We start from the raw sequence: 20,867 nt of genomic DNA, 5'->3' as shown, positions 1-20,867 counted from the left end.
TGCGCAGGACAGCTGGCACTGTCCAGCGGTTTCTTGTGCCATCTACCCCGAGGACAACAGGAATTTGCGGCAGGATAGTTGTTTGCTGAAGCAAATCAGCAGTCAGTTATATAGCCCTGTAGGAGACTTTGCCTTATGTGGTGCAACTCAGGTACACTGCCTCGGCTGTCTTCGGGAAGCTATGTTTCATTCTTCTCTGGTCGCCCACGGAAGACCACCAGGATGCCCGGGGCGACCTGTGAAAGTCTGTTTGTCCCCATCTGAGCAGTATGCCGTCTGGTAGACCCTCCGTCCCTCCGGCCAGGTCGCAGTCACGCCGTTCTATGGGAGGTTCGGGGCTGCATTGTGACCGCGCGTACTACTCTTCAAGCGCCTACCCAGTCTTGTCTGACCGGTGACACCTCGGCCTGCAGAGTTACGTCATGTCACATATCCGTCTGAGGACATGGGCCATATGCAGTTTGGCGGCGCCAGACCCTGGAAGTCGCAGAGACCTTCGCCTGATGCCGTCCTGCGCAGCCTTGAGGGTACCCTCTGCCTGTCCACGGTCAGCCTAACTTGAAAGCAGCAGGTCTGCGCCGCCGAAGCTGTCTTTTGTTGGATACCGGTTACGGCCTGGACATCGTGTGTGACAGCACTGTCTCAGACGCTAACTTGCAGTAACTCCTCACAACGCTTTAGTTCCATAGTTTTGTCTCTCATGCACTACTGCTGTCGGACGACGTCTCCGTTCAAAGGCCCGGGCGACCTTGCTGGTGGGAGTGCATCATGCCGACATAGATCTGAGCCCCTTTCGACCACGGTCCCTCCTACCACGCGTCCAAGCCTACTCTGTGCTAGGACAACTACAGACATAATTCTTCTGAGACTGTATCAAACAACGAAAGAACTGTACAGCCGCCTCGACGAGTGGCGGCGCTGGCTCATACGCTGGTCAAGGTGCTGCCACAAAGTCGAACGTTAACATCTTTAAGGCGGGAACCTGTACGCCCCGGGATATACTCCAAGCCATACGCATGCACGGGCAGCATGGAACCTGCCTGCTGCTCTTGCCGAAGAGTCACCACGCCGCAAGAAGTCGGTCGTAAAAGCTGCAGGAGAGGAAGAGATCACTATCCGAAAGCGAGCCGTTCCCTCTCAGCGGCGGGGCCACAGGCGAGCGGACCGAGTGCGTCGCAGCCAAGCTCCCGGCCGTAGCGCCAGCACATACGGGCAAGGCTGCAATTCCGTATGCCATGGATTCATGGCCTGAAAAGTGAGCCAGCCGTTTGAAGCCTATGGGTAACCCGGAGAAGCGGGATCACGCAGCAGACCTGGTATGTCACAAATGAGACAATCATTCCTAGTTTGCGGATGCACTGGACAACGCCAAGGAGCTAGGGCGTTATAAGAACATGACTGGCGTCCGATGCTCCCCCAGAGAGCGGTCTCGTCGAAGAAAGAAACCAGACCGCTGGTCGTGTCACCCGAAGCATACCGGTACGTAAAAAGTGTGCGGCGTTGGGCCGCGCTAGCAGCTGATGACCCCGCTGAAATCAACGCAACTGAACAGGCTCCAGGAACCGTAGGCATCCCCATTTGAGGTTTGAGCGGCCTACCGATACTCTTGCATCTGTCTAGTCTGCCTCAGCGCTACTGTCGGACAGCGAGACTTGCGTTCCGCTGAGTGAACCCTAACTATCGCACGCTGCTCTCGCTTTCGGCCATGCCCGGCTGATCCAGAGTGCTCACCTTGGCCGCCTGGAGACGCCTTCCAAACCTCACAACCTCCGTGGCACGCGGCCACCAGCAACAGACGGTCTTCGGCGTTTCCTGACGGAAACGAACTCCACTTCAGTCGCCACACACCTCCAGAAACCTTGAAAGAGTCAACGGCCGTGTGCAGCTGTCTTCGGTCAAACACGCGCACGTTCTCGTCATAGCTGTTGGCAACTCACAACACGCCCGCAACGGGTTGAAAAACTCTAGTTCGAATCACTCCCTCAAGTGTCGAGTACTTTGAGTAGCACGTACTCAACTCTCCAGCCACAGAAATCCTGCGTGTCCCCCGAGACCCGATATCGTCAACAACCCGTGCTACGCAAGTCTAACTGAAAGAGTAGTCACAAGAGCAGACGCCGAGTCCATTAAACCACTATGAGTGGAGGACTGTTTTACAGAAAGCAGCTGACGTGTTCGGCGTCCAGAAGCTCCACTGCACACATATCGAACCTGCTGAAGCTCACTGGCACAACGACGGCCCCGGTTCAATACTCCCCCCTTCTGCGACTGTTCTGCTCGCGATCGAAGAACAAGCGTTCGTGCAAAGTTCACGAAGAAAGGTGATAAATGTAAGTGGGGAGCCACTGGTTGCAGCACGTCTTAGCGACGTTGCGGGCCTCCCTGCTCAGTGAATAGGTCGCAGCGCTTGCCTCCCTGTAAGGATCAGATGGGGATCAGAGCAGCAGAAGGTCGCCGCAGTGACGCCCATGGAATGGCTGCGATGGTTTCGAAATGAGCAGGTAGCTGATACACCCGTCTCCTCGGCAGCGAGGCCCCCACACTTGCTTCCTTTGTTCCCAAAGCCGCATCGGATATCCCACAAGCACACGGTACAATCGTCTGCACCTGCGCGGAAAGGTCGACACAGAGCGCGACAGCCTGGACGCAAGAAGGCGCAGTGTACCGCCGCTGATAACGGCAAGACCGCCCCTCCCGGCAGGCAGCGAGCACACCTTACCTCTCGTAGTTGACAGCAGCGCAGCCGCGCAAACAGCACACAGCAAGTGAGATTGCCAGGGCGTGATGAGGAGCAGGTGCAGCTTCATACTGCCACCTGTACGTTTTGGCCACAGCCAGCAGGCCCAGACTGCTTTGTGAAATGTGAATAGTACAGATACAGAGTGAGTGCCGCTGTGCCACGGGAACGTCCTTCAACTGAATGCGGTCATCTCCGAGAGAAAGAGCAGCCTGACACATTCAGTGAATATGAGACACCCAAGACACTGTCGCCGCCGGGGCGCACGTCTTGAAAGTCTGCCGCCCCCAAAACACACTTTGGCAACGGCACCGCTTCCGAGCGCCCCATCGCTCTCTGCCAAAATTAAATAGGGACGCGCGCGGCTGCGGTCCTAACGAACCAGCCGAAGCGTCCCGAAGGAACAAGAAGTTGCCCGGATGAATGACGAATAGCTAGGTAGGGTTAGAGGTGAGACGGCCACCTTTTACCCAACTAGAAGTGTCGGCATAGAGCACATGGTGTTTCTTCAAGAGCAATGTCCTCACTCTGCGAGAATCTTCTCTCTCTGCATCATGGCGGTCCGCCCTCCACGTTGACAAAGCGGACGCTTAAGGCAAGAAATATTAGGTAGCACGGTACAGGTATAGAAACGAGAAGACAATGACGAAAACAGGAATGAATGCAACTCACACTCTAATCGTAAGCACCAGAACGTCATCGCTTGCTCGCGGAGTTGGTAGCAACTGCGATGGACGGAAGGGCGCCACACACTCAGGCCTCGCTCCGGCCGCAGCCCACTCACGAGACAGATTCAATGGTATGCCATCGAGAGTTTCTCCGCAGGTGGGGCCTTGGAACATCCATACACTCTTGTACCGAAACAGTGTGAAAAAGTAACCCGAAGAACGTGCAAGACCGAACACGCGCAACGGCAACGCATTCAGGCAATCACAGTTGTAGCGAGTGGCTTGGAACAGTGTCAACCATTCATCAACGGCTAACAATGCAAGAAAAAGAAGCAAGGTATCTGCCAGCGCGCCGTATGAAGAAGGTCCTGACCTGTGGCAAGGACGTTGCCGCGGCTATGCGGATCGAAGACAATACACCACGTCTCGATGTCATGTGCTTTCCTAGAGTAGAAGCATAGAAGACGACAGCAAACGGCTTCAGCCTCTGAGCAAGGAACACCTCTCGTCAGCAAATGCAATGTGATGTATCGCCAGTGTCCTGCAGCCCCCAGGGGCAACCGGGTGAAGCGCAGAGCCAGTTCTAGCCTCTGTTCACGTCCCAGGCACGGAGAGCAGCAGGGTCCGACAGCATTATCCAAACTGACAAGTCTCCTTTGAGCACACAACTAGTAAAGGCAGCCAGATAATAGCGCCCCCCCGAGTCGCACGCACAACTGCTTGAAAAAAGCTCATGACCCCGCAAATGGTGGCGAAGGGAGCGGCATCCCATAAAAAGCCACGGACCTCATCTCACAAGCGAGAGCAGCGTTGAAGGCTACGGCTATCAGGACGGGTCGACTGAAGAACGCCGTGGCTGTGGGTAGCAAAACTTTGTTCCGCGGGTGTGCCTTACCCGCACGGATAGAAGTGTTTATGGGACTGCAGCCGAAGCCTAGCGCATGCCTGTCCCGATCTAGGTCCTCTCCGAAAACAAATTTTTCACAGCACACCCGCTCCGAATCCGCCCCGGGAAAGCAGAGCCACAGGGAAAGCTAAATCCACGGGAGTGAGAAGTGTTATTACATGGGCATATCTTGCCTCGGTGAGAAAGCGGGCCAGCTCGTTCACCCCTCATTTCCCTACGTTCTCGTCAACGCCACCGCACCCCTGGTAACTACGGCTCGCTTCGACCCACCAAACTTCTTCAGGTCCCTGCTTACCAGAGTGGAACTCTGCTGAATATGCTAAGAAAATCCGTTCTTTAGACAGGAGTGGTCCCTGGGCTAAGACTGGCAGGTACCATGCCGGCACACACCAGGTGAGGATGGATACATCTCCTTCCGTGAAGACAGCACTACGGCTCTTAGGCCATACCGCCGCGCAACAGGAGTTCTTTATCAGAATGCCGTGAACACAAGAAATAAGGCTCTCACTGCGACCGTACGCGAACGTGCTGTTTTCAGAGAAGGAAATGTGCAAACAGGGACCAGCTGTGTTTCACTGTGCAACAAGACGAATGCAGCACACCGAAGAACTACATTGCGAAGCAACGTACCAGGATAGATCGACAAACTCAAGATCCTTGACTATGCTGGCATATCCATTCGAACAGCACGCTGCAACCAGGCTTGTCACAGAGACCACAGAAATTGACACATCCCTAAAGATTTTGATCGTGCTCCGGTGCGCTTCACCGAAAAAAGTGGACACCTCTTCTTTTGAATGCTTCGGCCTCAGCGGTAGCGCACCTACTGAACCTATCTCCGGCAGCTGAAGAACGAGTGACCAGAACCCGACACGATATCCAGACTGACACTTAACACGTGCCAGTGGGTTTGTTCAAAATAACAAACTGCTTCGGACCGCTCAACGTCAAAAAATTCCTATACCTTTTTGTCGCGGTTCGGGACAACTCACAGTGACGTTGATCTATCAGCTGCATCCAGTAAGGGGAGCAGGACGGGAGGCGGCCGGAACTGTAGCGAACAAGCCGAAGCCTTCTTAAGGCAAGGCAAGAGAGTCGCAGGCTGCTGAGTCAGCATGTTAGGCAAAAGCACCGGCCAAGGAACAACAGCACGCACTATTCGGTGGCTCGGGGCCGCACCAAAGACTGTCTGCCCCGCCACAACTGTCAGCTCCGTCTAGGCGGGGTACAAAAGACACAACACGAAGGGGACAGTGCGAGAAAGCTCGAGACCCGACACACATTCCTGCTGCGTTGCCGAGTCCTTCAACGATACACAGAAAATGCCCTGTTGGCTCCCGCTTTTCCCTGGAAACCAGACCTCGCCACGGAGGCTCTCCTCTGCGCTCACCGGCCATCGTCCATAAATGAATCCACTGCAACACCAATGACGTCTCCGCACTCCTTCTCCAACTCTTGGGGCAACAGCAACACGCAGGCGGCCTGCGTGACTTGACATTTGTTGGCCTGTCTTCCCTTCTCTCCTGTACTCTCGGGAGAACCAGGGTGTACGACGAGGACATGCAATGCACGATCAGAGCCTACAGCTGCGACCACGGAGGAACACCTGCAGGACGAAGTGGCGGAAAGGGGTCTGGAAGACTGAAGGGAAGAGAGACGACACAAACTAAATGGACAAACAGTTGTTTGTAAGAAATCCACAATACTCCCCAGTCTCTTTGAGCTACTTCCAGATGGGTGTAGTGAACTCGACGGGTTTTCTCAACATACCAAGCACCGCTCTTCTGATGTATTCGATGCACAGTGGACTGAGTACCCTCTCTCGAATCACTGTAGCAACTTTTCGGCCCTGCTGCTCTATTCCGACTACTCTAATGACGGGCCCTCAGAGGACTTACAACACGCGCGGACGAAACACAAGACGAAATTTGTGGCACCTTCCGGAATAGAGAAATACGCAACCCCCGTTGAACTCAACAGCGTAAACACCAGAAAGTCACTTTACTGATTGTTCTTTGCGCCTCTCACACCTATTCGCCTCTGCACCTACCTCGTCGACACCAATCCTTGCAGGAGTGATGTGAGCCGCGGGCAGCCAGCGGAAGTCTAGCAGACCAGCGCCAACGTCAAATGTGCCGAGCTCCTCGACCGCAACATTAGAAAGCAGATTCTCCCGGTTTCGTGCCCAGTCCGTGACTCCGTCTGCTTCCTGCCCGTCTGTTTTCACGTGTTGTTCTCTCATTGTGTCATTTATGGGAGAGGGTACTGCGCCGCCGTCACAACCTAACCGGCAGGCAGGCTCTTCACAAAGTGAGGAACCAGGCTCTTTCTGGGATCCCCTTAGCACCACTTCTCGGAGACATAGATCGGAGGACGGAGCCGAATATTCGCACAGGAGGGTCTCTCCCAACCCGCTTGTTTGTGAAACAGTATTCAAAACCGCCTCTTGCACACAGTCTCCTTCGCAGGTCAGCACTCCATCTGCTTTTCCGTCTGCCTGGTTTGTGCGCCGATTGCGCACCCGGAAGAAAGCAAGCCCACCTCTGCGCCGGCGCTCCTCAGCCTCGACGAGTTCGTACATTCCCACACCAAAAACGCCCCACATACCACAGGCGGCCACACTTTCCTCTTCCCGCTTCGCAAATGACTCTGTTGCTGCTCCCTCTCTGCTGTGAGGCAAAACAGGACACGTGAGAGGTTGGACTGGCAACCCTCGGCAGGAATGAATTTCATCCTGACCGACTATTGTGTTCCCAGGGGTTCGAAGAGGAGACGCAAGTCGGTTCGAGGGCGGCCCAAGTGTATCGCAGCCCGCGTCCGTTGGTGCTGGTAATTTCTTCTTCTCTGTTACGTCTGAGAATTGATTCCGAAAACAGCTCGGACAGAACAAATCACACTCTTTTCGGGGCGATAAGGGGCCGGACCAACAGAAAGACTGGGGACTCCAGACCTCAAGACAGTCAGCATTGAAAGGGAGGGAAACGTACAGACCCGGCGGGCGAACCATCTTCCATCAGGTTACAAGCTACAAGGAAGTACGTTGTCCGAGCTAAGGGTTCAGCGATCGCTGCCTATGCTCTCCAATGGAGGGACACAGTCCTGCGCAGCGGCATGTCCTCGTCATGTATTAAGAAGTGAGATCCTAGCGATCACAAGCTGCGGACTGTGAGGAAGGACAGAGGGTGTTGAAGGGGGTGCGGAAGTTGTTGCCAGGGAAGCAACAAGTGGACTCTAGGGAAAAAAGAAAACATGAGAGTGGAGCACCATAGCAAGCGCTGAATGTACGAAACAAGCGCAATTGTGCGCACGAAAAGGGAGGGGAAATCGTTTGGAAGATTCAGAAAAACAAGGCAGACCGTCGAGACATTAATACCCAGGCAGGGGTCCGCTACGGGTAACTCTGCAGCATGGCAAAAGGAAGGGGGAGCCTGTAGAGCTTGGTCAGGACAGAGGATAGTTTGGCACACCCTGGCTTCAACGCACGACGGCTGCTTTTCTTCCTCGATGCAAGACAAAGCGCAGCTAGTTCTGCTGTCGATACAGATAGGGAAGCCGTCAAGGGCATGCAAGGATGTCTAATTCTCTTCTTATGTCCCATCGAGTCAAGATAAATCGAGGGCTGCGTGCTACTGCTTCTTCTGTCCCTGTACTCTGGTCGCACCCGTGAATAGTATCGACCTTTTTTGAAGAAAGGAAAAGGCAGTGATTCGCTCGAACCCCCCTGTGCGGTCTCCTGCCGCAGGCGCCCCACAGTTGAGGCGAAGAAATACCAAGTCGTCGCAGTGTTTCCCGCTCGGTCGGCGTCTTCCATGGGAACCCAACAATTTCGTCGCCTCAGGCCCACCCGGCGTTTCGCTTTCCGGGAGTGCCTGCACCTTCGTACAGGAGAACGGCAATAAAGTCTAGATAGACCGACCTGCGAGTTGCACTGTTGGCCGTTCAGTATTCTGTCTGTACCTTTGCAACAGTTCGCTGTATCCCAGTCTCCTCCTTTCCGTTTGTCTGTGACCTAGTTTTTCCCGGGTCTCGAGCCCCCCGGGGCTTTTCTTCTTACACCGGTCCGGGCTGCTTTCGCCCGTGCTGTCACTTCACAAACATATAACCCTCCCCGGTACCAGAGTGCAGAGTCCTCGCAGTCTGCCCGTACCGCAGATCGGGGGGTATTGTAGCAATGCCACTTGCTCCTGTGTCCCTCCGCTTCTGCCCGAGGTTCTTAGTTACATTTGGCTAGTTAATTTCGCTTGGCTATGAGTTTCCGAAACAGCTAGGATTTTAGGGCCCTTTCCCGTTCGCCTAGTGGACGGGACGAGTTTTTCGCTTCTAGTTCGCGGTTTCCCCTCCGTGCTACGGACAGGCACGACTCCGCTGCTGTAGAAGACCGCGTACGAGCGTGGAACGCACTAGTGCTGGAGCGGAACATCCCGTGCCTCTCGTAAGGAGTTAGCAGTTCGCTACTTACTTGGCGTCCAGTTTGTCTGTCTGCGCGTCGTTTCCAGGTTCTGTTTGCATCAATGAGTCACGCGAAAAGCGCGCCTCGCGCAAGCGAACACTGTCTTAGTTATCGACGGTTCCCTAGTTTACCCCTTTCCGGGTATGCAGGTTTCGGGTGAAAGGGGTCTCTTTTTCTTGTTTCATCGTCACACTTGCGCCACAGTCGTCTGTTCCGTCTCTTTGTCACTTCACCACTGCAGAGAGGCATGGAGCTTCTTTCCTTTAGACTGCGCTGTCGCCTGCGCTCCCTTCGTACTCCCAGCTGACGGATGCTCCTGAGCGTCACTGTCTTTTGTTACTCTCCTGTCGTTGGAGAAAGACTTTTTTTGAGTTGCTGCTCTTCCTCTCGGGCCGGGCTTTAGTTTGGTGTCTGCATTCCAGTGGATTCTGCATGTGGACTCCCGTCAGTCCTTAGTCGGTTTTCCCTCGCTGTCGTCACCAAGCGCTTCTCCGTGGTGATTGGTAAAATGGAGAGTTCTCCAGCTTTTTTCTTTCTAGCACAAGCTCTTCTAGAGGAGCTGGATCGTCGCATAGAGGACCTTCTCGGACGTGACGGTCCTTGCCAGCTGTTATCAGCTTCTGAGCACTTGTCAGAGCCTTCGAAGTTCCCGGGTTCTTCGAAGCCCTTATACCGCGCCAGGGAACAGGCAGTATCGGTTGGAGGAGACGCCCCGACGGGAGAAAGGAGCCACAAAAGACAGAGGAGAATTGGTGAAAAGCGGACAGCGGCACCTTGCGCTGAGGAATCCAAGAATCAGAGGAAAAGAAGAGTGTGTAAACTCAATGCTCGCGAGAGCAGCGCAGAAGAGGGAAGCGGCGAGCTCGCCGATACTGCATGTTGTAACGTCCCGAGAGAAGTGACAAACACGGGTTTTGCGGTAAAGCAGAGCGAACATGCACAAGATGGTCTGCTCCCAAGGCTCCTGAAACACGGATGCTCGTGTCGGAACGAGCTCCTCAAGGCTACAGCGTCGTCTTCTTCTTTCTCATCGTTTCTCGCTCCAATTTCTTCTGTCCCCGCGTCTTCTCTTGGCGAGAGGTGGTTTTTGTCTCTGTTGGAGCAGCTTCTGCTTAACCCCCTCACCTCAGATATTGCAGTGCAGTATTGTCCGCGCCTATCTACAGCAATTGCCACAGCGTTGCTTTTTACAAAATCTGTCCCGTCTGGGACCCAAAGAAGAAAGAGACGGTTGGACTGTCCGACTATAACCGCTGAAAAACACTGCACTGATCCAAAGCAGGAACGCATCTCGACGGACCGTGCTTGTGCTTCCGAGAAAGGCTGTTCTGCAGCGTCGCCGCCCACGTCGCCTTGCTCCCCAAGAATGTGCGGTGCTCTCCACCTAGAGAGTTACAAAGGCTGGGCATTCATTCTGGCGGGGCGTGTGCTTTCTGATTCGCTTTTGGCGCCCGCGGCAGTTCGGTATCTCGGGTGGCTGCTCGGACCAGGCGCGTGTGCGTCAGGGGCTCCAACTGTAAGAGAAGGTACCGAAGACGATGAAGGATTTTCCCTCAGTCTGCTGGATGACCTCCCGTCAACTCAGGAGAAGTCCGTCTTGAAAGATTCCAGAAAGGCGGCCCGTCTCCTGTCAACCTGCACGGGCTGGCAGGGAACTGACGGCTCCAGTGTCGTAGTGAAAGCGGCGAGCAATGCCTCGGCCGTCCCGGCCAGAGACGGACGCTCACAGGAAGCGACTACTGTCACGACCGGACAGCAGGAGGAAGTCGAACCGGGCGCCCGTGTAACTGAGGGCCGAGATCTAGGCGGTCATATCTGCTCAAATACTGTGGCCCACTCACAAGAAAAGTTTTCTTTTGTTCGTGATGCTTTGGAAGAAGAAGACTTCTGGGCGGCTCAGTGCCTGGTTACTATTTGTCGTCTTCTTCTCTCCGATGTCGCTGCTACTGTTGCCGTCTCCTCCTCCTCAACGGACGTCGGGATATATCCAATTTCCCCGAGCCGTACAGATACCGGGGCACTGAGCCTCCGTGACAAGCTCCGGTGCTCATCACCATTGTTGTGTGTTTGCAGGAGTTTAGTCGTGGGGGGAAAGAGAGACCTGCTGCGCCTTCTTGCTTCCCGGTGCCTGCGACTCCTGACTGGTCAGGGAGACAATGAACGGCTTATGGCCAACGGTCTCTGTTGCGCAAGTGACAGTGCAAAAATTGCGCTGTCTGAGGTCGAACAGGCTGAGAGCGTCTCCACTGCCAGTGAGGCCGCGTCTCCTGAAAAGGCCACGATGTCTGCTTCGCGAGCTTTCTGCGATTCTCCGTCTTCGTGCCCGCTTGTATCCTCGGCCTCGGGTTCCGCCAATTCAACGACTTTCTTATCTCCCGTCGCCGCATGTTCGGCGCGGTCCCTTCGTGAGGATGCTACGGAAGACAGTTGTGTTGACGACAAATATCTGCGGGCGACCGAGTTCTGTTCTGTTTTACGGAGTACCTCGTGCGAAGGAGGAATTCATGTCTTGTCAAGCGCGGGTCTTGGTGCTTTCTCCTCTCTTTCGTTTCTCCCTTCCCTTTTAGAGAATCATGCGATTGCTCACTCTCCCATATTCTCAAGAATTGTTTCTTTGGTTACTAGTATCTCTACGGTCGACGGCGCAAGAAAAAAGGGCATAGGTTCTCTTCTTGAATTCTTCGGGGACTGCAGAACCTCCCCATGTTGTCCGCTGTCTCCCTCTCGCACCCCCCCCTCAGTCTCTCCTTTCTTTGACCTTGCTCGCAGTACTCTGTTTCCACCCGCGACCGCTCCGGGTACGCTCCCGAAGAGACTGCAGAGTCACTTCACGACGTTTCTGCCACTAGTTGAGACCTTGACAGCCCAGACGTTAGTCGACCGGCTGAAGTGCTGTTGCGCTACGGCAGCGGGCACGAGCTGCGGAGAGCGGCAGAGTGGGAGGCCAGCCGTGGTTCTTCACGGGCCTGGTGGAGGAGGGAAGACGGCTCTAGTTCGGTGGACCGCTGCTGCGCTTTGTCAATCGCAAGCTCCTGTGTCGTTCTTTTTGGATGACCAGGCGGACGCACAAACGCTCCTAGGTGAGTGGTTGGTCAATCGACAAAAAAGATCCTCGCGCGTTTTCGACAAATGTAGCTTCGCAGAAACCTCTCTCCTGGTCATCCCGCGTCACAGTTTCAGTTATTCTGTCAGTACACGTGTACGCACTGTCTCTCTGTCTCTCCAGGTCAAGGTGCGGTTGCTGCTCTGCACTTTGTGGGCCATTCTTAGTTTTTGATGTGAGGTGAGATGGCGCCAGTATCTTCTGAATACCATGTTTTACTGTGCATGATCGATCCTACGAGCAGCTCGCGGTGCTATGCTTACGTCTCCCGTTGCTCGTTCTCGCCCTGGGTGAGGCGACTCAGCCTTCATTGTTGGGCTGTTTTGGACAGGTGGGCCGTGCTGAAAAAATGAACCCGCTTCCGTGTAACCCCTCGCTGGCGGAGAGCTCAGCGCAGCGGAGACTTCGCGTCCGCGGGTTTTCAGCATGGCCTGCCTGTACGATCTCCAAGTTCTCTATGGGCTCGCTCCCTGGCACAGTGCACTTTCCACGCCAGTCACTTGCAGAACACCATGGCTGTAGTGCTGTCTTGTTTACCGGAGGTGCGCTACTCAGTCGTTCTCACGACAATGTTCTCAGTCCATTTTTTATCACTCTGTGACATAAAAATGTTGTCTTGGTTTCTTGATTCTAAGGGGTTTGCCCTTGTTTCGGCTCCATGGTTCGTGAACTGCGCCCCGCAAAGGAGCTCTCTGAACTGGACACGGCTCGGTTCGTTACTGTGCATCTTTGCATCCAAATGCCCAGCAAAAAGGCACCACCGACTAGTAAATCGTTTGGTGAGCTGTACTCAAAACTTGCAGGCTCCTGGGTGTGCAGCCGCGACGGCTCGAGCCTTTTCACCTGGCAAGACGGCCTTCTGACGCGCTGCGTGATCGAGGGTCGATGGTGCATTTTCGAGCAAGTTCACCGCCTGCCTCTGGGGGTGGTGGCAATGCTGGCGACGTTGGCTGCCGAGGGCAGATTGGTGATCGAGGAGCAACAGAGGGTGATACGTGCTCACCCCAACTTCGCTCTCTTCGTCACGATCACGTCTAGAGAGCCGGCGGTTGGTGTGGCACCTGGAGACAGAGGGTCGGTCTCCGCTCTCTTGCAAGCACTCGAGGATCACGGGGAGGGACGCAGACCTTCCGATCAAGCGGGGGACCCAGTACAGCAGGTGACGGTGAAGTTGGAGGAGTCCGGGTCTGGGGTGAAACTCAATGGTTATGAACTCCACCCAAGTGAGAAGTCGTCAAGAGAGCCGACGGCTCTCCAATTGGGAGGAGTGGTATCAACGCGTTTGCCTCGCGAACTGTGCTCACAGCGGGAAATGTGCGATGAGGGAGAATGTCCGGACCGTGCAGAGAAATTGCTGCTCCAGCTTTTTGAGCCGGCGGCAGAGGTCCCGCCTCTCCTGAGGTCCTGGACTGCTTTGTATGTCCCTCATCCAAGCAGCAGTGAGATTCGCAGAATCGTCAGAGAAGCTTTTCCGTCGCTAGAACCAATCACCGATCGTCTGCTCACTGCTGTTCGCGCCACATATTCCTGCGGAGCGTTCATCCTCGATTTGGACTCTACAGGCCCGAAAATCCCAGGCGTCTCGAAAGTAGCCGAGGAGCAGCTTGAGGCTGCCTCCAGCGTCACGGGGGATGCGGGATGCGCCGACATCGGGAGCAGAACCAGTGGGGCGAGCGTAGGCGAGAAGCGTTCTCCCTCTACTTCTCGGGGTTGGGCAAACGGTTCTCAGGATCCAGGACGCCGCTTACCGCAGTTGAGGGACCTGCTTAAGCTCTGTCGTCGGCTCGAGAGGGAGGCGAAACAGGGATCTGGAGATAGCTTATCTTTCTATCGGGGTCGCCTGCCGGAAGCTACTCGCTCCCAGGTTCTCCGCGCTGCCATCTCGGTTCTGTTGGCGTGCATAGGTGCTGAGGACGATCGTCTTCAGGCTGCCTGTCGCTTTGCGTCTGTGTGGGAGCTGGACAGGCATCTGGTAAAGCAATTGATGTGGGAGGAGACTCCGCAAATTGAAACAGGAGACCACCATGTAAGAGTAGGAGTCTACACGGTGAAGCGGCTTGAAAGGGGCTCGCAAGTTCTTCCAACCTGCGCCTCGAAGACGAAGGAGAAGGCACCGTTGCGCGACGCCCGCGGAGAAGATGTTGGCTGCGTTGCTGGCGAACATGCTTGCAGTAGAGGCGGAAACGCCGGTGCTGCATGTCGGGAGACTCTTTTTTCTTCTGCCAGAGTAGAGCACCTTGCCAGTTTGCGCCAAGTCAAAAACGGTCACCGTTGTTCTTTGTTCTCACCGACTGGATCTCAGCTCCGCCTCTTGCAGCAGGTGCTTGGTTGCGTGATGCACGATGAGCCAGTGCTCCTGGTGGGGGATACCGGCTGTGGCAAGACAGCACTTGTGTCCTACGCGGGGGAGCTGGCAGGCGCAGAAGTCGTTGTCTACAACTTCAGCGAGTCCAGTGAGGCGGTGGATCTCGTCGGCTCCTGGCGCCCGGAAGAAGACCCGGCGCGCTATGTAAAAGTCGTATGGCAGGAATGCGCTTCCCTTCTGCGTCGCTGGGCTGACACACGGCACTGGGTTTCTCGTACGATAGCCGGTGATCAGTGGAGACGCCAGCAAGACGGCAAGCGTAAAGAGAAAGGACAGCTGCACGGAGAGATCTCCAGGGGCAGCAAGAGCTCCTCGGGGTCTGGAGCGGAAGGGCGCCGAGCGAGTGCGATGCAAGTGGGACATTCAGAAAAAAACGAGGACCGCGTCGAGACGTGGTTGTCTCAAGTCTCATCAAAAGGCGAAGACCTTCTGCAGAGGAGAGCTTTTGTCGGTGTTTTGCAGTTGGTTGCGGCTGTTGCTGGCGCCGCGGTCCAGTATCACGACTCGAAGGGAGGTCCCGACGGATTGGTGAACTGCGGACAAAAGCCTCCGACGTCACATAGAACAGTAGCGGCAAATCTACAGTCAGCAAAGGCGGAGGCAGTCGATCGCCCCTCGGGGGAGAAAAGCGTGAAAAAAGCCAGGAAAGCTTTTGCGGTTGGGGGGGGGTGCGCTAAGACAAAGTCAGAGCAGCGCTCGGGGGACGGTCCAAGAACGGCTTCTACGCTGGGTAAGCCTGATGATGACGCTGCCGTCGTGGGCTCTATAGCCTGGGAGAAGCTCCGTCGTCGATGTCACGAGTTGCTGCGCGAGCCCCGAGTTGCTGTTGGAAGCTCTCCTTGTCCGCGAGCGTTTGCGACTTTCCTCGAGAAGGTAGGTCTCGCTTCTTTCGTTCCTTCGGAAATCCGTTCTCCAGCCCTAGAGACTCAGAAGCACGGTCAACGGAAGGGATCCAGCGCCAGCTCGAGGCCTCCCCTTCGTTTTGCATTTCGGGAGGGAATCCTTGTCGACGCAATACGTACGGGTAAATGGCTGCTGTTGGATGAAGTCAATCTCGCACCCGCCGATGTCCTCCAGCGGTTGCTTGCAGTCCTTGATGATCCAGACCAGCCTTTTCTCGTTCTGGAGGACAGCAGTCAGCCGTCAGTGCCTCGTCATCCGGATTTCCGCCTGTTCGTTTGCATGAACCCTCCTCGCGTTGCCCGGAGCTGCGTCCATTCTGTTATTGAAAGTTCCAGCTCAAGCGCCACGTCCACTCGGAGAGGGAACGATGGTACGGCCAGGAGTGGCAAGCAGGCGAACCGACATCTAGACGGCGGCACGTCTCCGTCAATCGGCAAGAAGGAGCTGCCGATGGACTTTCGCTGCCGTTTCACGGAACTGTACATCAACGAACTCACGCAGCTTGAGGATCTCACGGCGGTCGTGGATAGCTATCTGGCGCCTCTGGCACCGCATCCGCCATCTCGCTCGGTCGCTGAAGTGTACCTGCAGTTGCGCCTGCTTGCTGCGGAATACCAAATACTGGATGGCTCGCACCGGCCACCTTCGTTTTCACTCAGGACTCTGGCCCGGGCTCTCAAACACGCTACGGCGACCGTTCGAAGACCGGTCCAGCCCTCCGGTTTGCATGTGGCCTTGGCCGACGGCGTCTTGTCTGCTTTTGCAGCGCCGCTGCTCCCGGACAGTAAGCAGGTGGTGGAAGACCTCCTGCGAAAACGCCTGGGTGTCGTCAGGCGTGTCGACACTTCGTTGTCAGCGGGAGGGAAAGCAAAGAAGAGTACCGAGAGCGAGGAGAATGCCGGGAGAGCAGACGTGGCGCTGATAGGTGGAGAGGACGGGAAGATAACGTATGTGAAGATTGAAGGCTATCTTATTAGGGCAGGTAAGACAAGACCCGGGACACACAACTGGCCCTGGTGGTTGAAGCCCTCTGCCTTTTCGTGACGGGCTTACAGCAGTACCCCAGACTAGTCACAGCGTCACAAAGTCCAGGTCGGCGGTCGTGCTTTCGCTCGCTGTCAATGCGTTCAGGCCCTCTCCCAATCGATTTAGAGGCCGCACACGAGCATTTCGTGGTCACGCCTTCTATCCGGACCCAACTTCGAACTATCGCGTGCCACTTGTCGGGCAGCCGGGCGGCCCTGCTGCTCGAAGGGCCAACTTCCGCAGGCAAGACGACGCTTGTGTCGTTCTTAGCGAAGCTTACGGGGCACGGGCTGCTTCGCATCAATAATCACGAACACACGGATGTTCAAGAGTACACCGGGCAGTACGTGTGCAACGAAAAGGGCGAGATCGTCTTTGAAGAGGGTCCTCTGGTACGCGCAGCTCGAGAAGGCTCCTGGGTGGTTATTGATGAGCTCAATCTCGCGCCGAGCGAGGTGCTCGAGGGTAAGCGACGACGCGCCGCGGGGAAGTAGGCCTACGAATGAGGGTCAAGCATCGGGTGGGGTGAGTGTCTCCTGCGCTGCCCGCTGACCTTTGTCTGTCCGCCGACTCGAGGGCGCCCGATGTGAATCCACAAGGATAGCTGTTTCTGGGAGCGTCTGGGTTGACAGAAGGTTTTTTGCGGTGCGCGTCTAGGTGGCTTGGACAAAAAGTTGCTTTTTTCACCGTGGGATTACCCAGGGGTTGGGGGAAAAAGTGTTCAGGGACCGGCTGCCAACACGGGTGTGTCCTTTTGCCGTTTGCGAAGCGTGATCAAGGTGATCATCGAGCTTTTGCCCGCGCCTGCTCCGCTCGGCTGTTCATCCGGAGAGGCGACCGGAAGCTTGGAGCGATTGCCTGTCTCGCAAACCGCAAAAATAACACGGAATGGGTGGGACAGCAGGTTGTGCTATGTCTAAGATCAGTCTTCCGACAGCGAAGCACTGGTGTTCGAACACCGGGGCTGCTCTTTTCTGCTACTGGAGACGCTGCGGACGGGTCAATGTGCACGCTATAACGACGGCACCGGAGGCCGTGCACCTCGTCCAAGCCTGGCTAGGTCTGGCTGGTTCTGGCCGTGAGGGCAATGCGATGATGCAGTTGCTACTTTTCGTGGAGTCTTCTTTTGACCGAATGGGGTCCACGAGGGTACGAAGGGTCATCTGGCAATCCGTGGTTATGTCCGTGCTCTCTTCAGGCTTGAACCGGTTGCTGGACGACAATCGAGAGCTGTTCATATCAGAAACTAACACGACCGTCAAGGCGCACCCAGACTTTCAGCTCTTTGCAACCCAGAACCCTTCCTCTGTGGGCCTATACGGAGGCAGGAAGAGTTTGTCGAAGGCTTTCCGTAATCGTTTTGTGGAACTCTTTTTCAATGAGTTTTCCCCCTCTGACCTTCTAACCATGCTGCAGCACCGATGCGGCTTACCTATTTCACGGGCGCAGGCGATGCTAGACACTTACACGGATCTGTCAACAAAACGCTCTCGCAGTTCGGTAAGAGGTGCCTCCTGACGATCCTTATTCCGGCGTGGACCTTCGATACCGTTGACCCGGCGTGCTCCTCGTGGATTTCAGTGCGCGCCAACTAACAACAGTGGTTTCTGTAACAGGTCTCTCCGGACATCTTGGCTATTCAGAGGCCATACTCATCGACCTGTGCGGGGTCGTTGCGGACATTGTCAGGCCCTGCGAGCTGCCATACTCATCGACCTGTGCGCGGTCGTTGCGTACATTGTCAGGTTCCTGCGAGCGGAGTGGCAATTCTCTCCTGCCATCCTCGCGCGGCAACAAGCAGGTAGTTGTGTGCATTATTGCGTAGCTGTTGCGAAGGACAATCTGGTATACTTGGAGGCATAACATTATAGCCCAGTTTCTTTGAACTCAGTCTTCTCAGGTGGAGTCGCTGCGCAGTCTAAATTTTCCTGGGGGGCAAAACATGCTGTTGTCTCCAAGGAGTACCAGCCGTTCGGTTGGCGTTTCGTACTCTTCCGGACGTCTTCTGCACTTGTACTCAGATCGCGCTTTGTGTTCACTTTGCTCGCGATTGCTGCAGGTGTTCTCTGGCGTCCACAGTTTTATGACAATTCGTGACCTTCTGCGCTGGGGAAGGCGCATAAGCGGGTCGCGGTCGGAACCAACGACAAACCAAGGTAGGCGTTTTTACCAGTTCTCGTCTTCGGCGGAGCTTGCCCAAGAAGAGCCTGGTAAATGTTCCAGACACGGTTTAGATGCATGCGCGTCCCCGGAACTCTCCTGTGCATTTGCAGGAAAACATTCCCAAGCTGGAGCCGCGGGGGCGCCTGCCCCCTCATCCCTGGAAGAGGTCGCACTGGAGGGATGGATCCTGATCGGGGAGCGCCTGCGGAACAGCGACGAACGGGAAGTGGTCAGGCAGGCAATCGAAAGACACTGCCTTAAGTCGTCAAGTCGACATCCCAAGCACCTCTCGGTAAACTACGCCAACGATCCGTATGTCGTCCGGTTCCGGAACCGCCTGGAAGAGAAGATGCGCGTCGCTTGTTTACAAAATCGCAGCGCCTTGCCTGCGTGCCTGCCCTTTGTCTTCACCGAAGATTCGAGTAGGCTCGTCGCTCTCCTCCTCCGGTGCGTTGATTTCAACGAGCCTGCCTTGCTTGTGGGAGAAACAGGCGGCGGGAAAACAGCCACATGCGAACTTATAGCGTGGGTTGAGGAGGATCGACTCGCCGTTTCCGCATCTACCACTCAGTTGCCTGGCATACAGGAAGCCTCGACGCCGCAGGGCTCCTCTTCTGCAACTGCGTCATCGCTGCGTAACAGGAAGGAGGTTTCGGGTTGTCCTGAAGGCGTCCCCGCCCAGCCAGCAAACTCGACCAGGGACTCAGCGAATTCCAGGAGGATGACCGGGCAGTCCTCAGCTTGCGACGCCGTATCGCGCAGTGCTACTGGACTCATGAGCATGTTCAACTGCTACTTACAGATGGAGGCGGCTGATTTGGTAGGAGCAATGAAACCGCTCGGCCGAGACAAACTTCAGCTTGCGCAACAGGACGAATATCGGTTCCGGATGGAGCTCACCAGACTTCTTACTTTCAGCAGCGATGGACAGATCTCGAGAGATTCAGAGCCACAGACCTTGCCAGGCTGGTTCAGAAAGGCTGTTGCTACCCACGCTGTCGGCCCGCTCAAGTTTCTCACTGGATCACGCAAAGCAACCGCCGCTGCTGTGACTGCAGCGGGCGGGGACCACGTGGAGTGCGCTGAAGTGGTGTGCCGTGCCATCAAGTGCTCTCTCCGGAAGTCTTTGAAATCGTTATCACGTCAGAGCCCTGAGGTCGGACGGTGGTCGACACGAGGCGAGCATTCCGATGATGAAACGACAGTTAATCAACACCACGTGCATATGGCGGATGGGACACGCTTCGCCGAGAGCTCACAAAGCAGCAAAGTCGAGGCCTCTGGCACTCACTCGTTTTCGCCGCCGGATCCGATCAGTTCGGATAAAGCAGCCCGATTGACGAAGTCTCGCAGAAAAGACACGTTCGCTTCAAGCGCGGCCTCGCGATCGGCAGGGGCTGTTGTTGAAGACTCGAATCATCAGGCTGGTGGCGTCCCGGGTGGTTGGGGCCACAGTCCGGATGCACGAGTCCGAGAAAAGAAGGAACTATATGAGCGTAGCGGCATTCGCGACTCTTCAGATCTGGCTTCCCTCCGTTCCGCGCCTGAGTCGCGGCTTGCAGTGCGAGAGGACGGAAGTGCCCGTGATTATGAATTCGTATCCTTTCAGGCCGATGTTAACAACAGCAGTGCGCAAGCCGAGGAAGTCGATATGCCCGAGAAGGGAGAAAGCGGTTCGCGGCTGGCTGATGTGGGGGCCTGTCACAGCTACGCAAGGCTTGTAGCCCAAAAGTGTGCGGAGTGGGTTGATGCGGTTCGTCGAACGCAGCAGCTTTTCGAATGGGAAGATGGGCCTCTTGTAAGGGCAATGAAGCAGGGTCGCATGTTTCTTTTGGACGAAATTTCCCTTGCTCAGGATGCAGTACTCGAGCGCCTCAACTGCGCACTAGAAGACAGCCGAGAAATTGTCCTGAGTGAAAAGGGCGGGGAGGTTGAGGTTGTCAAGGGCGACCCGGCATTCCGCTTTTTTGCAACGATGAATCCTGGCGGGGATTTTGGTAAGCGGGAGCTCTCTCCTGCTCTACGAAATCGCCTTACGGAGATCTTTGTTCCTTCATTTGACTTCGATTCGCCCGATGCGGTATCTCTTGTTAACCGCCGTCTTTCCTCCACACAGTGCGCAGCGGTCGTAAGCGCCCTTCTGGAGCTCAGACATGCTATCCAACCGGCGCGGGAGACTGAGCCGGACAACCAGAATTGCATAGCGCGAAGCCGGGAAAGCTCGTTGGGAGACAGCCGAGGTGAAGCGGACGTCGTCATGGACGGACCGACGTCAGACACACCAGGCACCCCAAAGGAAGTCGTTCTCGCGAACGCGGCCGAACGTCTCAAAGAGGAGGAGCTGCTCGGTCTTGTGTCGTCTGCAGTCCTTAGAGCTTTGTCGTGGTTTAATCGGCATGCGCAGCGGGGTCTGTCGGTCCGGGATATTCTCAGTTGGGTCGGCTTTCTCCATGCCTTCGTGTCACAGCAAAGGAAACTGCTGCAGTCCTGTTTATGCGAATCAGCAGGAAAACTGATTGACGGGCCTGCAGGGTTGCAGTCTTCT

The 20,867-nt window shown here is 55.7% G+C and overlaps 2 protein-coding genes across 2 annotated transcripts in view; one reads left to right on the top strand and one right to left on the bottom strand.

Annotated features, from left to right (window-relative positions):
• Positions 1–1,174: 1,174 nt before the first annotated feature.
• Positions 1,175–8,000, bottom strand: CSUI_001857 (wd g-beta repeat-containing protein; the record flags this gene model as incomplete). The annotated part of the gene is made up of 7 exons (XM_068062060.1): positions 6,363–8,000; positions 5,703–5,953; positions 4,943–5,014; positions 3,779–3,849; positions 2,412–2,607; positions 1,732–1,922; positions 1,175–1,275 (listed from the first exon to the last, which is right to left on the bottom strand). Coding segments are annotated over exons 1-7 (1,839 nt in total), but the record flags the coding sequence as incomplete, so codon positions are not given.
• The window catches only part of CSUI_001856 (atpase family associated with various cellular activities subfamily protein), a 42,823-nt gene continuing 29,861 nt past the window's right edge, over positions 7,906–20,867 (top strand). The window contains exons 1-6 of the mRNA XM_068062059.1: positions 7,906–11,842; positions 12,669–16,115; positions 16,265–16,624; positions 17,358–17,659; positions 18,219–18,315; positions 18,433–20,759. Coding sequence (XP_067925965.1) covers positions 9,271–11,842; positions 12,669–16,115; positions 16,265–16,624; positions 17,358–17,659; positions 18,219–18,315; positions 18,433–20,759 — 9,105 coding nt within the window. The 5' untranslated portion in view covers positions 7,906–9,270. The remainder of the gene's footprint in view (positions 11,843–12,668; positions 16,116–16,264; positions 16,625–17,357; positions 17,660–18,218; positions 18,316–18,432; positions 20,760–20,867) is intronic.

Source organism: Cystoisospora suis (assembly GCF_002600585.1).
Source record: "Cystoisospora suis strain Wien I chromosome Unknown contig_750, whole genome shotgun sequence".
Lineage (NCBI taxonomy): Eukaryota > Apicomplexa > Conoidasida > Eucoccidiorida > Sarcocystidae > Cystoisospora > Cystoisospora suis.
This window is presented reverse-complemented; position numbering and strand designations above follow the sequence as displayed.